The 19,469-nt window shown below is 41.8% G+C and overlaps 1 protein-coding gene across 2 annotated transcripts in view; it reads right to left on the bottom strand.

Moving 5' to 3' along the window:
• Positions 1-18,453, bottom strand: part of LOC105480684 (lipase A, lysosomal acid type) — a 39,010-nt gene extending 20,557 nt beyond the window's left edge. Inside the window, exons 1-3 of one of the 2 annotated variants that reach the window (XM_071069531.1) lie at positions 18,308-18,453; positions 14,454-14,565; positions 12,597-12,714 (exon numbers count right to left, since the gene is read on the bottom strand). In XM_071069531.1, coding sequence (XP_070925632.1) covers positions 12,597-12,714; positions 14,454-14,564 — 229 coding nt within the window. In that variant the 5' untranslated portion in view covers position 14,565; positions 18,308-18,453. Of the gene's footprint in view, positions 1-12,596; positions 12,715-14,453; positions 14,566-18,277 lie in introns of both variants that reach the window. The other variant, XM_071069532.1, reaches the window with a different exon arrangement.
• Positions 18,454-19,469: the final 1,016 nt, after the last annotated feature.

Genomic DNA, 19,469 nt, shown 5'->3' with positions numbered 1-19,469 from the left:
CATTCAGGTGAAAAGTTTTTAATGGAAATCTGCTGTATCTTAAGCAGTACACTAGAAGGTAAAATATCAAGAGGTGATCTGAAAACACACATTACGTTTTGTGTAAACCTTTAGTGGTGCCTACTGAGTAGCAGCCACTGCTATTAGGTTGTTGCAAAAGTCATTGTGGTTTTTGCCCCTAAAAAGCAATGGCAGTCCCGGGCGTGGTGACTCGCCTGTAATCCCAGCACTTTGGGAGGCCAAGGCGGGCGGATCACCAGAGGTTAAGAGTTTGAGGCCTGCCTAGCCAACATGGCAAAACCCTAGTGGTGGGTGCCTGTAATCCCAGCTACTCAGGAGGCTGAGGCAGGAGAATTTTTGGAACCCAAGAGGTGGAGGTTGTGGTCAGCCAAGATCGCACCACTGGACTCTAGCCTAGGTGACAGAGAGGGATTCCATTAGCCCCCACCCCCAAGACATAAAAAAGTAAGGCAAAAACCGCAATTACTTTTGCCCCAACCTAATAGATGCTAGGAATGCAAAGATGGGTAACCCCGCTCCCTCCCACAGGGAGCTGCATCCTCTAGGGAGACAGACACACAATGACTGTCTAGCCCAGGAAGAAGAAGGCTAGAACACCACTCAGGAAGGCCCAGAAGGAGAAAGTCACTTGGCCAGAGGGACAAATATTTGACCTGGATTCTAAGTAAGAGACAGATGTTTCCACAAAGGGTTCTAGAGAAAACATAGGAGCCAGACGAACAGAGAGCTGACATCCCACCCAGGCCTTGGCCAGGTGGGACCAGTGTGCACACGAAAGGTTCCCTGCCTGATTCTGATGCGCAGCCAGGCTGGGGAACAACTAGGAAAAGTTGTTGTCTGAAAAAAGTGCCTTGTCTGACCTGGGAACACAGGGAACAGGAAGGACTTCATGGGATGCACCTCCTTCCAGGCTGGGCCAGTTTCCTTTCATCTGAGAACAAAAAAGTCTCTTCTGAGGAGGGAGATGCAGAGGACATAACTTACTGAGCTTCCAGAGACGGCAGTTCCATTAGGCATCATGGATCCTCAACAAAGAAAATAGTATCAAATCCTAGCATGGAAAACCTTTAAAAATGGCTGCTAAACTGCTTGCCCCTTCCCTCTGGCACTGGGTGAATACAAAAGGGAATGATATTGACTGGACGCTGGAAGCAGGCCCAGCCAACTGTCTACCAGCTTCTCTCACCTGCTCCCAGCAGGGGGAAGAAAGGAAGGTACAACGTGGTTCTTTCCCATCCCACCACCGAACAAGGATTTAAGGATTTACTGGCAAAGGATGTTTCTCTCTGGGAAGGTAAAACCTATTGCCGCTCACATCTTCCAGGGAACTATTTCAGATTTCACTTCACCTTGCTGAGAATAGCTGATTGAAATGATAGCTAGCGCCGACTGCACGCTTATATGCTGTAGGTACTGCACTGAAAATCCTTTGAAGTTGGCACTACTGCCATTGAACAGAACAGGGAATTGTGGCAGAGAAGTCAAGTAACTTGCCTAAGGCTGAACGAGAGCTAGGAAGCGGGGGAGTTGGAGTCTAACAAGGTGTGTCTGACACCACAGGCCATGCTTTTCACCGCTTTGCTAGGGACAGAAGGTTAACAAGAGAGAAGTCTCTAGAACACACTGAGGGTTTCTGGCTGAAGGCAGGAAGCTCTTTTTGAGAGGATATGGACAAAGTGCTTGAAGAAAGTAATCTCTAGTAGATGGAGGGGATAGGGAACGAAAGGAGAGGCACCCACTCAGCCTCGCCTGCTCAGGCAGCTGCTCCAAGGCCCAACCTGCTCAATGCACTCAGGCACCCTGAAGCCCTGTTTGTCTGAGTGACAAACCAGCATGACAGATCAAGGGCTGCCTTCCCCAACTGTGCCCTATGGGTGGCTCTAGGAGGGCTGGGGATTAAGGGAAAAGACTAAAGGACCATTTCTCAGCCTGGAGATGGCAAGTGAGTTCATCATGGCCCTATAGGACAAAACTGACAAAGAAGCAGCCCAGTGCCAGTCCACCATGACGCTGCCTTCCCAGTGTGGGTGGAAGCCAGGAGGGGATTACTCAGGCTCCGAAACTGAATGTGCTGAGCCCACAGTTCCGCAGGAGGAAGATGACCGGGTGAGTGGGGAAGTTCCTCCTGCCTCCCAAGGCACTGGCCTTCTCTGCCAGGATGCTGAGTCCGGACAGGACCCTGTCACACTCCAAAACACATGTGAGAAACCAGCTGAGGTCCAGGGCAGAACCAAAACAGAGAACAAAGGAGGAGGTCAGACACCGGGGCATTAGCATGAAGCAGACCTCAGTTCTTACTGCTACAAAATTTCGTACGATTTGCTCAACTCTCTCTGAAGTATAGGTGTTCTTTTCTAAAGTGAGAATGATGAAGTAGTTAATACATAGTAGAGCTGAATAAATAATGGTCCCTGATAGTAACATAATAAATTTATGCAGTTGGTCCTTAAACAATACAGGTTTGAACTGCACAGGTCCACTCATACATGAATTCTTTTTCAATAAACATTGAAAAATTTGTTGGAGATTTGCAACAATTTGAGAAAAACAGACCAACTCTAGTCTAGAAATAACAAGTTACTAAAAGTTTAGGTATGTCATGAATGTATAAAATATATTTAGATATTGGCCTATTTTTCATTTATTACCATAAATATACACGAAGTATAAAAAGTTAACATTTTCTTTTTTTTTTTTTTTTTTTTTTTTGAAACGGAGTCTCACTCTGTAGCCCAGGCTGGAGTGCAGTGGCCAGATCTCAGCTCACTGCAAGCTCCGCCTCCCGGGTTCACGCCATTCTCCTGTCTCAGCCTCCCGAGTAGCTGGGACTACAAGCGCCCGCCACCTCGCCCGGCTAGTTTTTTGTATTTTTTAGTAGAGACGGGGTTTCACCATGTTAGCCAGGATGGTCTCGATCTCCTGACCTCGTGATCCGCCCGTCTTGGCCTCCCAAAGTGCTAGGATTACAGGCTTGAGCCACCACGCCCGGCCAAAGTTAACATTTTCAAAACTTAGACACACACTTACAGACCATACATGGTGCCATTGACAGTTAAGAGAAATGTAAACAAATGTAAAGATGCGGTATTAAATCATAACTGCATAAAATTAACTAGAATATATTGTGTACTACTGTAATAATTTTGTAGCCACCTCCTGTTGCTCTTGTGGTGAGTGTTGTAAATATCTGCTTAAATTTCCTGTGACACTAATCATCTCCACGTGAGCAGTTCGTCTCTCCAGTAAATGCATATTGCAGTAAACAGTGATCTCTTGCAGTTCTCATATGTTTTTCATCATGTTTAGTGCAATATCATAAACGTTGAGTTCTTTGTATGGGACCCATACAAAGAACTAATAGTGATCTGGGAGTGCTCCCAAAAAGCAGAGAAAAATCCAGACAAGAAAAAGTTGGATTGCTTGATATGTGTCATAGATTAAGGTCTGCAGCTTCAATTATCTTCATTTCAAGATAAATGACATATAACGACAACTGTTAAAAAAAAAAAAAAAGGGAAATAAAGTTTGTGAAGCCATTTGTCATTGTAGCTATGACAGCAAGTGCCAAAACCTTGCACTTTTTCTGAAATACCTTTGATCTCATATTGAAAATGCAGCTTTGATGTGGGTGCGGAATTGCCCTAATATGATTCTAGACTCTTATATTCAAGATAAAGCAAGAATAGATTCTAGACTCTAAGAGTCAAGAAAAAGCAAAGTCATTATGTGACAACTTAAAGAAAAAAGAAGGCGAAGAATCTAAAGTTGGAGAATTTAATGCCAATAAAAGATGTTTTGATAATTTTACAAAGAGGTTTGTTTGGCTTTTAAAATGCCAAGACAGACCAGGCACGGTGGCTCATGTTTGTAATCCCAGCACTTTGGGAGGCCAAAGTGGGAGGATCTCTTGAGGCCAGGAGTTCGAAACCAGCCTGGAAAACACAGTGAGATCCCATCTCTATCAAAAATTGCTTTAAAAATTAGCCGAGTATGTTTGGCACGTGTTTGTAGTCCTAGTTACTTAGAAGGCTGAAGTAAGAAGACTGCTTGAGCCTAGGAGTTTGAGGTTACAGTGAGCTATAATGGTGCCACTGCACTCCAGCTGGGTGACAGAGCAAGATGTCATCTCTAAAAAGCCAAAAATTAATTAATTTTAAGAATTAAAAATTTTAAAAACTTTAAAAATATGCTAAGATAACAGAAGCAGCAGCTTCTGCCAGCCAAGAGGCCACATATAAGTTCCTGGAGGAAAACGTGTCTGCCTGAACAGGTTTTTAATGCAGATGAAAGTGTCCCATTCTGAAAAAAAACAAATCCCACAAAGGACATTTATTAGTAAGGAAGAGAAGCAAGCACCAGGATTTAAGACAGGAAGGGATAGGCTAACTCTACTGTTCTGTGCAAATGCAGTAGGGTTGATGGTCAGGTCTGCCCTTATCTATAAATCTGCTAATCCCTGAGCCTTGAAGGGAAAATATAGACATCAGCTGTCAGTCTTTTGGCTGTACAATAAGAAGGTCTGGACAATGAGAACTATTTTTCCAGATTGGTTCCATTGATGCTTTTTTTCCTGAAGTCAGGAAGCACCTTGCCAGTAAGGGAATGTCTTTCAAAGTTCTTTTGATATTGGACAATGCCTCCGGCCACACAGAACCCCATGAATTCAATACCAAAGGCATCGAAGTGGTCTACTTGCCCCCAAACACATCTTTAATTCAGTCTCTAAATCAGGAGGTCATAAAGTCCTTTAAGGCTCATTACACACATACACTATGGAAACGATGGACAATGTTATGGAAGAGAATCCCAACAGAGAGAACATCATGAAGGTCTGGAAGAATTACACCACTGAAGATGCCACTGCTGTTACAGAAAAAGCTGTTAAAGTTATCAAGCCTGAAACAATAAATTCTTGCTGGAGAAATTGTGTCCAGATGTTGTGCATGACTTCACAGAATCCATATCCATGACTTAGCCAATCAAGGAAATCAAGAAAAAGATTGTGGATATGACAAAAAGGTGGAGGGTGGGAGCAGGTAAAGAGTTTCAAGATATGCATCTTAAATAAAGTCAAGAGCTAAAAGGCACACCAGAGGAATTTACAGAAGATAACTTGATGGAGATGAGTGCTTTCTAAAACAGCACCAGACTATGGGAAAGAAGACATGGGAGATACAGTACCAGAAAACAAACTGATATTAGACAATTCAGGAGAAGGGTGGCAACTGCAATTATTCAAGACTTCCTTTACAACACTGATGCTTCTACGACACAGGCACTGAAACTAAAGCGAATGATGGAAGAATTGCTATTCTATAGAAACATTTCTAGGGAAATGAAAAAAGGTCAGAAATTACAATGTATTTTTATGAAGTTACCCTGAATGTGCCTACTTCTCCTGTCTCCCCTTCCACTTCCTCCCCCTCTTCCACCTCTGCTATAGGACAGCAAGACCAACTCTTCCTCTTCCTCCTCTTCCTTAGCCTGTTCCAACATGAGAATGAAGACCTTTATGATGATCCACTTCCACTTAATGAATAGTAAATACATTTTCTTTTCTTTATGATTTCCTTATAACATTTTCTTTCTCTAGTTTACTTATGGTAAGAATATAGTATATAATACATATAATATATAAAATATATGTTAATCGGCTATGTACATTATAGGTAAGCCCTCTGGTCAACTAGGTTATTAGTTAAATTTTGAGGAATGCAAAAGTTATATGCAGTTTTCAATAGCTCTGGAGGCCAGCACCCCTAACCCCCATGTTGTTAAAGAGTCAACTGTAAGTAATAAAATATTATTAGAACATAACCGCTATGAAGAAGGATAAAGTGAAGTGGTATTCTTTGGTCCAGCTAATATAATCATAGTAACAGCAAGAGTGTACTAAATGTTGACTATGTGTCAGGCACCATGCTAAGCACTTAAGCGCTTTACATGCATTATCTCAGATAAGTCACCTAACAGCTCTCTGAGTTGGTGTAGTAGGCAGAAGCAGGACATCTAGAAGATACAGGACATCTAAGTCAGATACTTTCCATAGTGTGACTTTATCAGGGACATCATAGCTGTTCTGAGGCCTGAGAAGAGGACCAAGTGGGCAGGAACAGTCACGGGCTGTGTGACTCCCACCTTCACTACCCATCAGCTGCTTTATCTTGGGCAAGTTAATTAACCCCTATAAACCTTGGTTTCCTCATCTGTAAAACAGGAGGTAATAGGAGTTCTTACACCCTAGAATTGTATGAAAGTTCACCTGATGATTCACACAGAGCACAGTGCTTGACCAGTCCACAGGACACATTCAGAGAGTCACATGGCCTTTCACTGTGCAGTCCACGGCACTCACACTTCACTGTCACCCTGCTAGGGAGCAGGTGGCCTGCAAGGGTGAACACAACAAGAGCGCCCTGCATCACAGAGCAGGGAAGAAAACCGTTCCATGCCTCAGAAAGCTGTTTTCCCCACCACTAGCAATAGTCACTCTGATCACCAGGCAACATGAAAGCAGTAATATGGTCTGTCTTGTTCACTGCAGAACTTTCCAGGACATTGTCATAATTAGAGTTTTCCATACACCCAGGATGGTGCTGGGCCATTTACATCATTCTTCCTCCTTTGGCGCCTCTGAGTCTTAGAGAGAATAAATCATTTGACCCAGGACACACAATTAGTATATGATGGAGCTGGGAATCAAACCCAGGTCATGTGACAAACGTGCCCATCATCTCCATGCCAAATTGCCTTTCTGTCTTCCCTGACCCTCTCTGTCACCACGGCCTGTCCTCAGACAGCTTTGCAGCACAGCAACTTGAGTTCCAGAGTTTCAGAGTTGACCGAATTTTGGGAAATTATCCAGCTCTCATCCAAAATGCTCCCTCAACAGAAGGAGCAGAGGGTCCACAGAAGAAGGCACTTTCAGGGGACGCAGGGCTAGAGATGACACAGTGCGTGTCACCTGACCCCCCAGACATAGTTCTATGACATTTCTTACTTTTCTTACTTCTGTCCACTGTAAACAAAGGCATCTTCCTCCTTTCCATACAATTTAGAATATATCCCTGTCATGGAGGGCTTAATCCTGAAGAAGTCAATATCAAAGACCACCATCAAATCCACGTTGATATTTCAAAATTAAAAACAGAGGCTGGGCACCATGGTTCATGTCTGTTATCCCAGCCCTTTGGGAGGCTGAGGGAGGATCATTTGAGGCTGCAGTAAGCTATGATCGTACCACTGCACTCTAGCCTGGGAGACAGGACGAGACTTTTAAAATATTTATTTATTCATTTAAATATTTTAGATAAATAAATGTCTTAAAAGAAACTGTATCACCTGCACTTATTATAATATATTTCACAGGCCTTATCAAATTTTCACAACAGTCTATGAAGGAGCCAGTATTATTCTTCCTGTTTAATAACTGAATAAGTCAAAACTTCGAGAGGTAAAGAAAATTGGCAAGTCACACAGCTAGTTAAATAGTAGAGCCAGAACTTACACCCATGACTGGTGGCTCTTCACATGTTCACCTTAATCACGAGGCAATACAGCTTCAAGTTTTACCCACCACAGGAAGCTTTCAAGTTGTGTTCGTGGACTCCTAGGAGTCCAGGAGTAGGAAATCCTTAATGCAGTGTGGCCTTGAGCAGGGGACACTATTAAATTGCAGTGTCACAGGAGGGTTGCAGGAGCATACTTGGGTAGACTGCAGCCTGGAGTTAAAGCAATTTACCATTTAAAGAGAATCAGAAAAGTCTTCACCCCCCCAGAGTCTGGTGGGGATGACAGAGGTCACACACATCATCATCTACATAATAATATATTGTTTATTGTCTTAATTGTAATGGAGAAAAACACAGAGAACTATGAGAATATGTAGCCAGGTGCCTGATCTGTTGTGAAAGGCTGAGGAAATCCTCCCTGAAGATGTGAAAATTAGGTTGAAGACAGAGGACAGGTCACAGCGGTAACCAGGAGGAAGAGGAGGGAAGGGGACAGGGCAGAGTACTGTCTTCCTTTCCACTCGGCTCTCTGCTCTGATCCCATCCTGGGCCTATGAGACAAACTGTACAGCTGACCTCACTTATGCTGCTCCATTAGGCAAAGTTTCTGAATGCAATCCCCTACTCAACGCACCATCAGAGTGCTACATGAGCCTGAGTTCAGCCCAAGTCACCAGGCTCAGGCATTGATTAATGAACCCGCATCTGTTCGGCACCATCAGGGGTGAGGAATTACATCCCCGATCACCAAGGCCTATGTGTAGCCTGTTAGAGCACTGCAGTGATTCAAAAAATAGTTTCTTTAGAAGTGAAGGATTTTTCTATAAAGAAAGAAAAATCTAGAAATCAATCAGAATTCTAAAATAAACAATCAAAGCAAAATATAAGTTGATAGTCTCCTTCTAAAGACTTAACTCACAAGCCATGCTGTGAATTTTCAGGTATGACTCTTAATATCTCAATGGGCAACCCCTGGGGAATCTTTGCTGAGGCCACAGTTGAAAAGCCTGTTTCTGGATGCTGAAGGCAGTCATTCCAGGCTTTCACAGTCTAGAGCACTTGGCAATCTGATGCATAACTTTCAGATACAAATGTGCCACTCTTGGTGTTTTGATGATTGGCCAATATCCTAGTCAGGCAAGAAGTAAATCTGCCTTGTTGTTGCTGTTTTACGTATTTAATGCAAGACCAGTGGGTATTTCCTTATTTTAGTCAAATAAAATATATATTGTGCGTATCACGGGATCAATTGGTTAATATTTATTATGTAAGGCCACATTCTCCAGTTCAAAGATCACTGAATCTGTAGTTAGACAGGCCTAGTTATGACCCTCCGACCTGCGGCAAATTCCTTTCCCTATTTGAACCTGGCTATCTTATCCAACAAAATGAGGGTGTTAGTCTAGAACACAGGTTGCCAAAACCAAGAATTCTACCTTGGAACCCACCAGTGAAGTGTGTTAAAAAAGACAAAAATCCCTAGCCCAGGCAGGAATCTGAGATCCCTCTAGTGCTAACTCCCTATGACTTTCTGAAATAAGGCTGAGCAGATGAAAACAGAGCCACTTCCCTGTGAAGGATTAATTTCTGAATCTCAGTTCCCTTCAGGAGCAAAGGGTTGCTCAACACTTTCGAAGAAGGTTGCTTAATGATGGGAAACAACACGCACATACTGCACAAGTAGCCAAGGGCTACTACCATACAGAATGGAGGTAAAAAGTACAAATACCAGCTAGGACGGAATATTTAAGGAACAGCGTATATCTTCATTTCTGAGACTCCTGAAGCTTTCTGAATGGCAATTTCACATAATTACAGCTGAGTTTTAAGAAACTTAATCCTGCAAAACCATGTAGGATGAACGAGAACAGGAAGGCTGGCAGAGAAAAGAGCAGTTAGGTAAAGCTTTTAAGCAAATATGGGCAGAGAAGCCATGTGGCCAAGCCCTGTGTTAATAAAAAAAAATCCCATCTCCAAGTGAGGCTACACAGTGAGTCAAAGAGGCCTACGGCAACAGGACTGAAAGATGCTCACCATTCAGCTGTAGACTCAGGTTCCACAAGGAATGTGGTACCAAAAAATGAATAATGTTTTAATATATTTTTTAATTACTTGGAAATAGTATGAATGTATAGCAGTATTTTTGTGTGTATTAAAAGCATTAATTTCTTAAACTATATAAGCAAACTGAATTTTCAAAATCCTGTTTGGAAATTCTTTTTGTTAACATACGAGGAGCCTTGAAAAGGGAAATGGCTCAAGGCTCTCTCAGCTGCTGCACTTATTTCAGGCACCCAGTTAAGTGGTAACAAGAGCCTAATGTAGCATGGTGATCAGGGAAACAGAAGAAAAATATGAACTGAAGCAATTTAATGTGGGTGGCCTAGAAAGGACCCGTGGTCAAGAATGATTCTGCAGATTCCAGGCTAGGTCATTAGGATGCTGGTGCTATTAATAATAGAGGAGGAAGTCAGGAGGGGAAGTGGGATGCATGAGAAGAGGACGTGTTTCACTTTGGGTGTGAAAGGCCTTTTCCATTCTTTTTATCTATTTGTCTTTAAACAGCCGAAATAACACCAGTGGCAACAACCTCGCTCTTGAATACGAGTGGAGGACAGTAAAGAGCCTCTGTCTATGCTCTGTTTTAGACTGTGGAAATGCAAACCATCAGAAAAGTACCCATGCAGTTCTTAGGAAAATCACAATTCCTTTAGAGAACTGAGTTGTTCACCGTAGACTTCCTTGAAAACTCCCCATTGAGGTTAGCTCACAGCAGGTATGACATTCATATCAGTGATCCCCTACAGGGAGGGCCTCTTCAGAATACAGAAAGAACATAAGGATCAAATGCTATGAACAGATTTAGCTTAGAGTAAGTACTTTCGGTCTATATTCCCCCATTCTAAAGACCTAGACTCTCCACTCTCCCAATCCCCAACCCTCCTGCCAAAAATAAAATAAAATATATATAATATATCCCACAGAGGTTTAAAAAAATGAAAAACAAAAGCACACAAGAAGTCAGGAGCAGACCCAGGTCTAGCACCAAGGTCCCATAAGTCTCCTTTCTATTACCTGGGAGCATATCAAGACTCATGCTCACTTTCTTCATATTCCAGGGCACTGCACCTTCCCCTCCAACAGTGTGATACACACAGGTAGAGCATGTGACTCTGAGTGTTTTAACCACTGTATGGAGAAAGAAGTCTGAAGGTGGATATAGGAGGAGAGCTCTCAGCATGTTTTATTGAAATTCTTACCATCGTTTAACAGTGATTCACTCATTACTAATTAATCAACTATAATTTTAAGAAAAATAATACAAAACATTTTTCTTTATATAGTGTCTGAAATCAGTATACAGAGGTTATTCTTTGGCAGAAAAAAGGAAGGAAACCAAGATTATATGCTTGCTCTAGCATAAAATATGTTTTGAGTGTTTTGAGCACAGGAAAAACTAAAAGATCTCACTATAAATTATCACTCATTTTATAACATATGTATAAAAAGGAAGCTTAATGGCATATATCTGTAAACCATAAAAATCTCAAGAGTTAGAAATCAAATTTCAAAAATAATGGTTGTCATGGCCACCTAAACATTATTAAAATGTTATTATAGCTAGAACACATGGAAGAAAAAAGCTAAATTAGGATAAATTAAGAAAAAACAAAGCAAATAATAATACAATGCTCACATTAACACAGAGGGTTTTTAAATTTGCTTTGAATAACAATTTGGGCAGGAATTGAGGCAAAGATGGCTCTGCTGCCCGTATAACACTTAAGTTAAAGAATAGCTACCTAACTACCTTAATCTAAACTTTAATTTCCCCAAGAAAAGTCTCCAGAAACAAAAAAAATGTTACAGAATAAGCTACATCTTACTTGAACCCGGGAAGTGGAGGTTGCAGTGAGCCAAGATTGCACCATTGCATTCCAACCTGGGCAACAAGAGCGAAAATCCGTCTCAAAAAAAAAAATAAATAAATAAGCTACATCTGGAGAGTTAATTGAATAAAGATTAGATCCGTCTTCTGATACCTGCTTAATAATTTCAATCAGTCTGTCTAGAAATTCCTTTATCCACACTGCAAACTGCAGTTTTGCTTGAGTTATAAAATGAGAGAAAAAAGATATACATATACATGTACATATATACTTTTTAAGCCAAAGCTACAAGAACTTTCATATATTCATAGTGATAGTTATCATCAGGACACGTGCACATGAAAATCAGCATGGCAATATATATCAAAATCACAAATGCATATATCCTGTGATCCAAAAATTCTATTTCTGGACATGTATTGTATACATAAACTTGCATACACAAAGGCTTATTTAGAGCAGCAATATTTGTTAACAGAAGACTGAAAATAGCACAAATGCTCATTAATAGGACACTTGGTAAATAAATCATGATACAGCCATATAGTGAAATACCATGCACCTCTGGAAGATGTGCTTTATGTGCTGTATGGAAAGATCTCCAAGTGCTAAGTAAAAAATTCAAAGAAGAAAATAGTGCCATCTTTTGCATTAAAATGGAGGCAAGAGAAAAATAAGAATCTGTGTTTGTACTTGTTTCTAATGAGATTTTTGGAAATAAAAAGATTTTAAAATGAAGTTATTTTAGAAAGACACACAAAAAAGCAGGAAGTAGGGAGTGAGCGAGAATGGAGGCATTTTACTGCATGTCTTCTAATTCTCTGATTTTTAGATTATGTGAATTCAAAAAAATTAAATAATTTTTACATAGCAAAAGTCATTGACTTAATGCTCAAAACAGTTCATTAAACGAGATGCTTCCTTCAAAAAACAAAGCCACAGAGATTTCAGCATATCCTCAAATGAATCTGACCTTTGAACAAAAAATTGGATGACCCTTGTCCTTACTTCTTTAAAAGAAAATTATTTGTCTGTGCCTTGCAAAACTGCAACACAGCTAGTGCTCTGGTCTAAAAACAGTCCCATTTCAATGTTTTTAAGTTAAATCTGAACTTGGTTACTAACACAAAACCCAGCCAAATTCTGGCTTTTACTTTTAAAAGCGTTCCCATACCTTTGTCAGAATGGTTCTTCCTCCCATGAGGAATTCGGTTAAGGCACAGAATATATCCATCTTCTGTCTCAACCAGGTATTCCTCACTAGGGAATCCCCAGTAAGAGATAATTTCACTCTGTAGAGAAAAAGGACAATGGAAATTGGGTGAACAGAATCTGAAACAGTCTCCCACATTAACAAGCAAAGGAGCAGATAAACTATGTCCTCCAGGCTTTAAGAAAGCATTTGTCATTGAAATTTTAGCCTGCTAAATCTAGTGGCCCATCACAACAGTAAATCCTCCCTTGTTTCATGCTTGGGTTCTACCTACAGATGTTTGATTAAACTTCAGTTTCATCATTCTAGCATGTTTATACCAAATGTGTCTAACTTTACCACAGCTTGGGCCTCTTTGTTTCCATCCTGCCTACCAGGCACAAATAAATGCTCATTTCTTTCTTTTCTAAATATGCCAGCTAGAACTGTCAATGTATAAAATACTTTCTTTGTTTTGAGAGATCCCCTGCTGGCCAATAAAGCATAAAAAATATTAACCTGTTTTTATCAATGGACTAAAAAGATTACATAGAATGTCAAGGTGGGATGGAAGAAAAGTTGAACAAAATAGGGAATTATGGTCACATTCACTTCTCTATAGGAAAAGATTCATGGGACAATTGTTAATCAGGAGCTCAGTGGGATATTGATAATTCAAGTATCCAGAGGATTTAATGTAAATAAGTGCACATACCCTCTCTTATGTAAGTACTTGAAAGAATTTAATTTTATCATTCTTATTAAAAAAATTCTTTTAAAAGTTGGAAAAGTTGGGAGGCAAAAGAAAAGCTTTGAGCTAAGAAGTAAAACTTAACTCTAAGACCCTGCTATCAGGTCATACTCTCCTGGCTCACTGTGAATTTCTCTCTGAGTCCCTAAGCTTGCCAGATTCTTCGGCTGGGTCACTGCAACGTCTATTTTAAAGTTGCTGTTTTCTTTAATAATTTGTACTTTTCTGATATTTTGTGCCTAAATGAAGTATTTCCAGAATTTGTTGTTTACTTAAGATTAATAACTTTCAGATGTTTTAATTAGTCGACAGGTTATTTTTGCATATTTGTTCTAACAAAATTTTGCTCAGATACTTTGACTTCTGTATAGAAATATGTTCCCTGGACGTTCTTAATCACAATCTTTGTTCAATGTATTCTAAAACCATCACTCAATAGCGGTAAAGTTCTTGCAAAGTTTAAATACTTTTTTATAGTTTAAACAAACTTATTGAGACTTAAAAATGAAATGAATTAATAAATATCATAATTTAGCTTATTAAGAAGTATATATAACATTAAACTGAGGTTTGTTAACTACGGATTACCTGATGAGAAAAAGCTAGCAAACTGAACCTAGGATTCAGAGAAATTGGGCAAATTGTGGTGGCTCACGCCTGTAATCCCAGCACTTTGGAAGGCCGAGGCAGGCAGATCACCTGAGCTTAGGAGTTCAAGACCACCCTGGGTCTTGAACTCAGGTGAAACCCTGTCTCTACTAAAATACAAAATAAGGTAGCCAGGCGTGGTGGCACATGCCTGTAGTTCCAGCTACTCGGGAGGCTGAGGCTTGAGAATCGCTTGAGCCCCTGAGGTGGAGATTGCAATGAGCCAAGATGGCACCACTGCACTCCAGCCTGGGTGGGCGGGTGACAGAGTAAGACTCCGTCTCAAAAAAAAAAAAAAAGATTCAGAGAAATTGAAAAGCAAAGGAGTTGTAAAGAGATGAATGTATGAGTATGGCTTCATGTAGCTCACATAACTGGATCTGAGAAAATAACATTTGTCACAGATGCATTTTAAAAGTACATAACTTTGAGAAACTTACCACATTCATGTTTGTTTCAGGATTCACAGCTGTCAGTTTCCCTCCGGACGCCTCAGAATGCAGGGTCCAGAGAACCAAACAGACCACCAACCCCAAGAACCGCATTTTCATTCTGTATAATAAAACAGTCTATTATTATTTGCTCCTATTTTACTACACAAAAATATTCTGGTAAATTAATGCTCCCACAAAAAGTTCTGAACCAGATTTAGGGCAAGTAAAAGGTGACAGGAAAATATGAAACAAATGACTCCAGCCATATCTGAAAGGAGAAAATAAGGAATTTTTTATTTCATTTATTTTTTTTATTTATTTTTATTTTTATTTTTATTTTTTTGAGACAGAGTCTTACTCTGTCACCCAGGCTGGAGTGCAGTGGTGCCATCTCAGCTCACTGCAACCTCTACCTCCTGGGTTCAAGCAATTCTTCTGCTTCAGCCTCCCGAGTAGCTGGGACAACAGGTGCACACCACCACGCCAGGCTAATTCTTGTATTTTTAGTAGAGACAGGGTTTCACCACATTGGCCAAACTGGTCTCGAACTCCTGACTTCGTGATTCACCCACCTCAGATTCTCAAAGTGCTGGGATTACAGGCATGAGCCACCGTGCCCGGCCAGGAATTTTTTTTTTTTTTTTTTTTTTTTTTTTTTTTTTTTTTTTTGAGACTGAGTCTCGCTCTGTTACCCAGGCTGGAGTGCAGTGGCGTGATCTCCGCTCACCACAACCTCCACCTCCCGGGTTCAAGTGGTTCTGCTGCCTCAGCCTCCAGAGCAGCTGGGACTACAGGAGCGGGCCACCATGCCCAGCTAATTTTTGTATTTTTAGTAGAGACGGGTTTCACTATATTGGCAAAGCTGGTCTCAAACTCCTGACCTGGTGATCTGCCCGCCTCCGCCTCCCAGAGGAATTATTTCTAACTAAGAAACCTCCCACCCACCACCTCCAGTTAATATACGACCTTTGGAGTCCAGCATACCCACATACCTCCTAACCCCAAAGTTAAAAACAAATTGTTCATGGAGAAATAACAAAAGGTAAAACTTAGAAGGGGATAGTTTGAGAAAAAGAAAGAGCTACAAAATTTCTGAGCTTGCTTATTTCCTACCTCTTGCCCTCCACCTGTGATTTAGACATGTTTAAGTTCAGCCACTATTAGCTTTTCCTCCTACTTATTTAACCACTTCTGTTCTTGCCCCAATTATATGTCAGCAATTAAATTTGTCATTCATGGGGGAAAAAAATGAAACGAAAGAAAATAGAGCCTTCAAAAGAAAAAGAAAGGAAAAATTTGACCCGTTTCTCTCCTTCTGAAATTCTCTAACCATCAAATCAACAAAGACCATCTTGGTTTCTGGCAGTGATGACTCAAAATCACAGCAAAGACCTTGAGGATGCTGAAGGCAAAGTTAAATGCCTCTCCTAAGAAAACACAAATGGTTAGAGAAAAACATATGACTATAGTCCAGAACTTCTACATTTTCAAAAAATAAATAGAATCACTTAAAAAGATGCAGGCATGTATGCCCATACAAAGACTTGTACATAAATGTTTATAGCAGCTTTGGGTGTAATAGCCAAAAACTGGAAAAACCCAAATGCTTTAAATGGATGATTGGATAAATTATGGTATATACCTACTAGTCAGCTATAAAAGAGAATGAACACAAAACGATATAGATGAATCTCAAACTAATTATGCTGAAAGAAGCCAGATCAAAATAAAGAAAAACAAAAGTACTGTCTGATTCCCTTCATATAAAACTCCACAAAATGCTGTCTAATCTATATTCATAGAAAGCAGATCAGTGGTTTCCTGGGGAGAGAAGGGGCAGTAAGAAAGGATTACAAAGGAGTATGCACAAAGAATCTTTTGGGGGTGATGTACAGGTTCATAATATTGAATGTACCAATGGTTTCACACGTGTGTACACATGTAAAAACTTATACAATTGTACAATTGAAATATGCCATGCTATCGTATGTCAATAATACTCCAATACAGCTGTTCGTTTTTAGTCTTGTGTTTAAACTGAATATTCCACAAGTCTTAAGAAATTGATTCTCAGGAGATTGCAAAAGTGAACTGACTCCCTTCTGTTGATGGAATTCCTCCTGGGATTATTTTTTTTTCAAGAAGTAGTGAACTCTGAAATTCTTTTTTTCTTTTCTTTTCTTTTTTTTTTTTTTTCCAGACAGAGTCTGGCTTTGTCGCCCAGGCTGGAGTGCAGTAGCGAGATCTTGGCTCACTGCAAGCTCCGCCTCGTGGGTTCACGCCATTCTCCTGCCTCAGCCTCCCGAGTAGCTGGAACTACAGGGGCCCTCCACCACGCCCGGCTAATTTTGTTTTTGTATTTTTAGTAAAGACGGGGTTTCACCGTGTAGGCCAGGATGGTCTTGATCTCCTGGCCTCGTGATCCGCTGGCCTCGGCCTCCAAAAGTGCTAGGATTACAGGCGTGAGCCACCGCGCCCGGCCGTAAACTCCGAAATTCTAAACAGGAGCAAACGTTATCCCCTTCAGTGTGCACTGGCAAAGCAAGGCTACTGCTTCTACTTACAACTTTGTACTTCTTTATGATAGGAAGGATTGTACAGCCACAGGCTATTTTTTTATCATAAACGCAACCTCCCAAAAGTCTATTATTACCAGAGAACAAGGAGTAAACTGAAAGGGAAAAAATCAAAGGAATTACCACAATTTAAAACAGTAGCATCTGCAGTAGCTGCTTTCATTCAGCAGTTTTCCTACAGAACCTGCACCAGCTGCCTAGAGGAAGGTCCATGAGAGTAACAGCTAAATCTACTCAGCTGAAAATCTCACCCAGTTAAGTTTTCCTTCCAACACAACACTAATACTTAGTATGTTTTTCTCAACATACAAAGCCAAGCAATTCTTACAAAGGAGATAACTGTGAAAATCTCCAAGGAGGGGGAAAAAAAAACCCCTCCAGCCTGAATTCAGTGTGCTTTTCTGGGCTGTATTAACACCTTTATCTCAGTTCTCTAGACTTCGTAACAATGCAATTAGATACTTGTCTGCCCTTATTTCACCCCAGCCCAAGGCCACAGGCACAGCCTGAGTCTGACTCAGCTTTGCACCCCCAGAACCAAGCGAAGTGCCATGTATATATTGGACGCATAGTACAAATTCTGAAAAAAGATAGGAGCCGCCCAACAGTTCAGTGGCAGAAGAAAAGGCCCCAACGCAGCATGCCATTTAGCTTTCTACTAACAACAATTATTACGACTCACATTTAAGCTCTAGCGAGGCGCCAGCCACCGCAGGGAGCGCATCTGATCTACTATGTCAATTACTCCTCCAACGACCCTATGGCAGTACCATTAATTCCATTTTTCAGGAATCTGAGGTTCACCCAGCTTAAGTACTGGAAGCAAAGTGTCAGCTGTTTAAAAAGCAATATCGCTGGGACTTTAACCAGGATTGATACCCAAGTCTGCTTTCGACCACGCCGTTGGCTAACAAGAGAGGTAGGATGGGATGCCTGGAGGAGCTAATGGGAGGAGAGCACGAGGATAGAGAGGACTCAGACATCCCTGCTGTCCTCACGGTCCAGGAGCACTGGGCAACTTCACTGACCGGCGACCGCGCCTGTCCAGGAAAGTGAACAGCGCCCAGGGAAGAGTGGGCAACTTCAGCTCTCTGATTGGCAGATGCCTTGAGCCAACGCCCGCAGAAAAAGCACCCGCAGACACCCCAGGCAAGACTCGCCGGGTTCAAACGCAGAGGGTCCTGCCGGCCGGCAGAGCCTCAGGGCGCGACCCTCCCCTTGGTGGAGGCACCAGCTTCCAAGCCGCACCCGCACCTGGCAGCGCCGCGGGGCCGGCACTCTCACCTGGAGCTGTCCAGCCGGGCCGCTGTCTCGAGTCGCAGTGCCAGCTCTCAGGGGCCGGGGTGCGGATAGGGTACCTGCAGGGGGCCTGGTCGGCCGTGTTCGGCGGGCGGGTGCCCACCACCCTCGGGCTATTTGTTCAGCCAATCAGAGCAGCCAGCCACCGGGAAGTGCCGCGGAGACTCCGCCCCAGCCCAGCGCGGCCGCTTGCCAGCTAGCCAGTTGATCCTGCAGAGCATGCGCTGTAGGCGGTCCTAAGAGATGGGACCCGTCCTCCGCCTCCCAGGCTGGCAGGTCCCCAGCTCTACCAGCGCGCCGCCTACGCATGCTCTCTTAGCAGAGGCTTCTGCTCCGCCCCCGAAGCTCCTGCAGGGCTGGCACCCTCAGCGCCTGACAGACAGCATGTGGGCTCTATAAATGAAAGTGAATCATGTGCTCTATTTAAAGCGTTTATCATTGTGCCTGGTGCAAAGCAATCTTGCTGCTTTTAATTTATTATTATTAAAGATTTGTTAAAAGAGGAAACAATATTCAATATGCACATATTATTTATAAATCATTTTCTAAAACAAAGATTTTATTGAGCACCTACTAAATGCCAGGCAGTAGTAAGACAGTGGAGATATAGAAACGAACTAAGCAAGGTCCCTGTTCTCTTGTGTATATTCTGATGGGAAGAGACACATCATGAATAACTACATAATACATGAGGTGGTGATAAGTGCTATAAAGAACAACAAAAACAAACAAACAACAACAACAAAAAAAACAAGGGGCTGGGCACAGTGGCTTATGCCTGTAATCCCAGCACTTTGGGAAGCTGAGGAGGGCAGATCACCTGAGGACAGGAGTTCAAGACCAGCCTGGCCAACATGGGGAAACTCCGTCTCTACTAAAAATACAAAATCAGCAGGTGTGGTGGTGTGCGCCTTTAATCCCAGCTACTTGGGAGACTGAGGTAGGAAAATTGATTGAACCAGGCAGGTGGAGGTTGCAGTGAGTGGAGATTATGCCACTGCACTCCAGCCTGGACAACAGAGTGAGACTCCATCTCAAAAAAAAAAAAAACAGGGATAAGAAGGAGGATGATATGTATATGGTAATCAGAAAAGGACTCTGATGAAGTGACATCTAAGCACAGGCAAGGAGGTAGTCAATAGCCTTA

Source organism: Macaca nemestrina, chromosome 9 (assembly GCF_043159975.1).
Source record: "Macaca nemestrina isolate mMacNem1 chromosome 9, mMacNem.hap1, whole genome shotgun sequence".
NCBI lineage: Eukaryota > Metazoa > Chordata > Mammalia > Primates > Cercopithecidae > Macaca > Macaca nemestrina.
The sequence above is the reverse complement of the archived record's forward strand: the minus strand, read 5'-3'. Positions and strand labels throughout refer to the sequence as shown.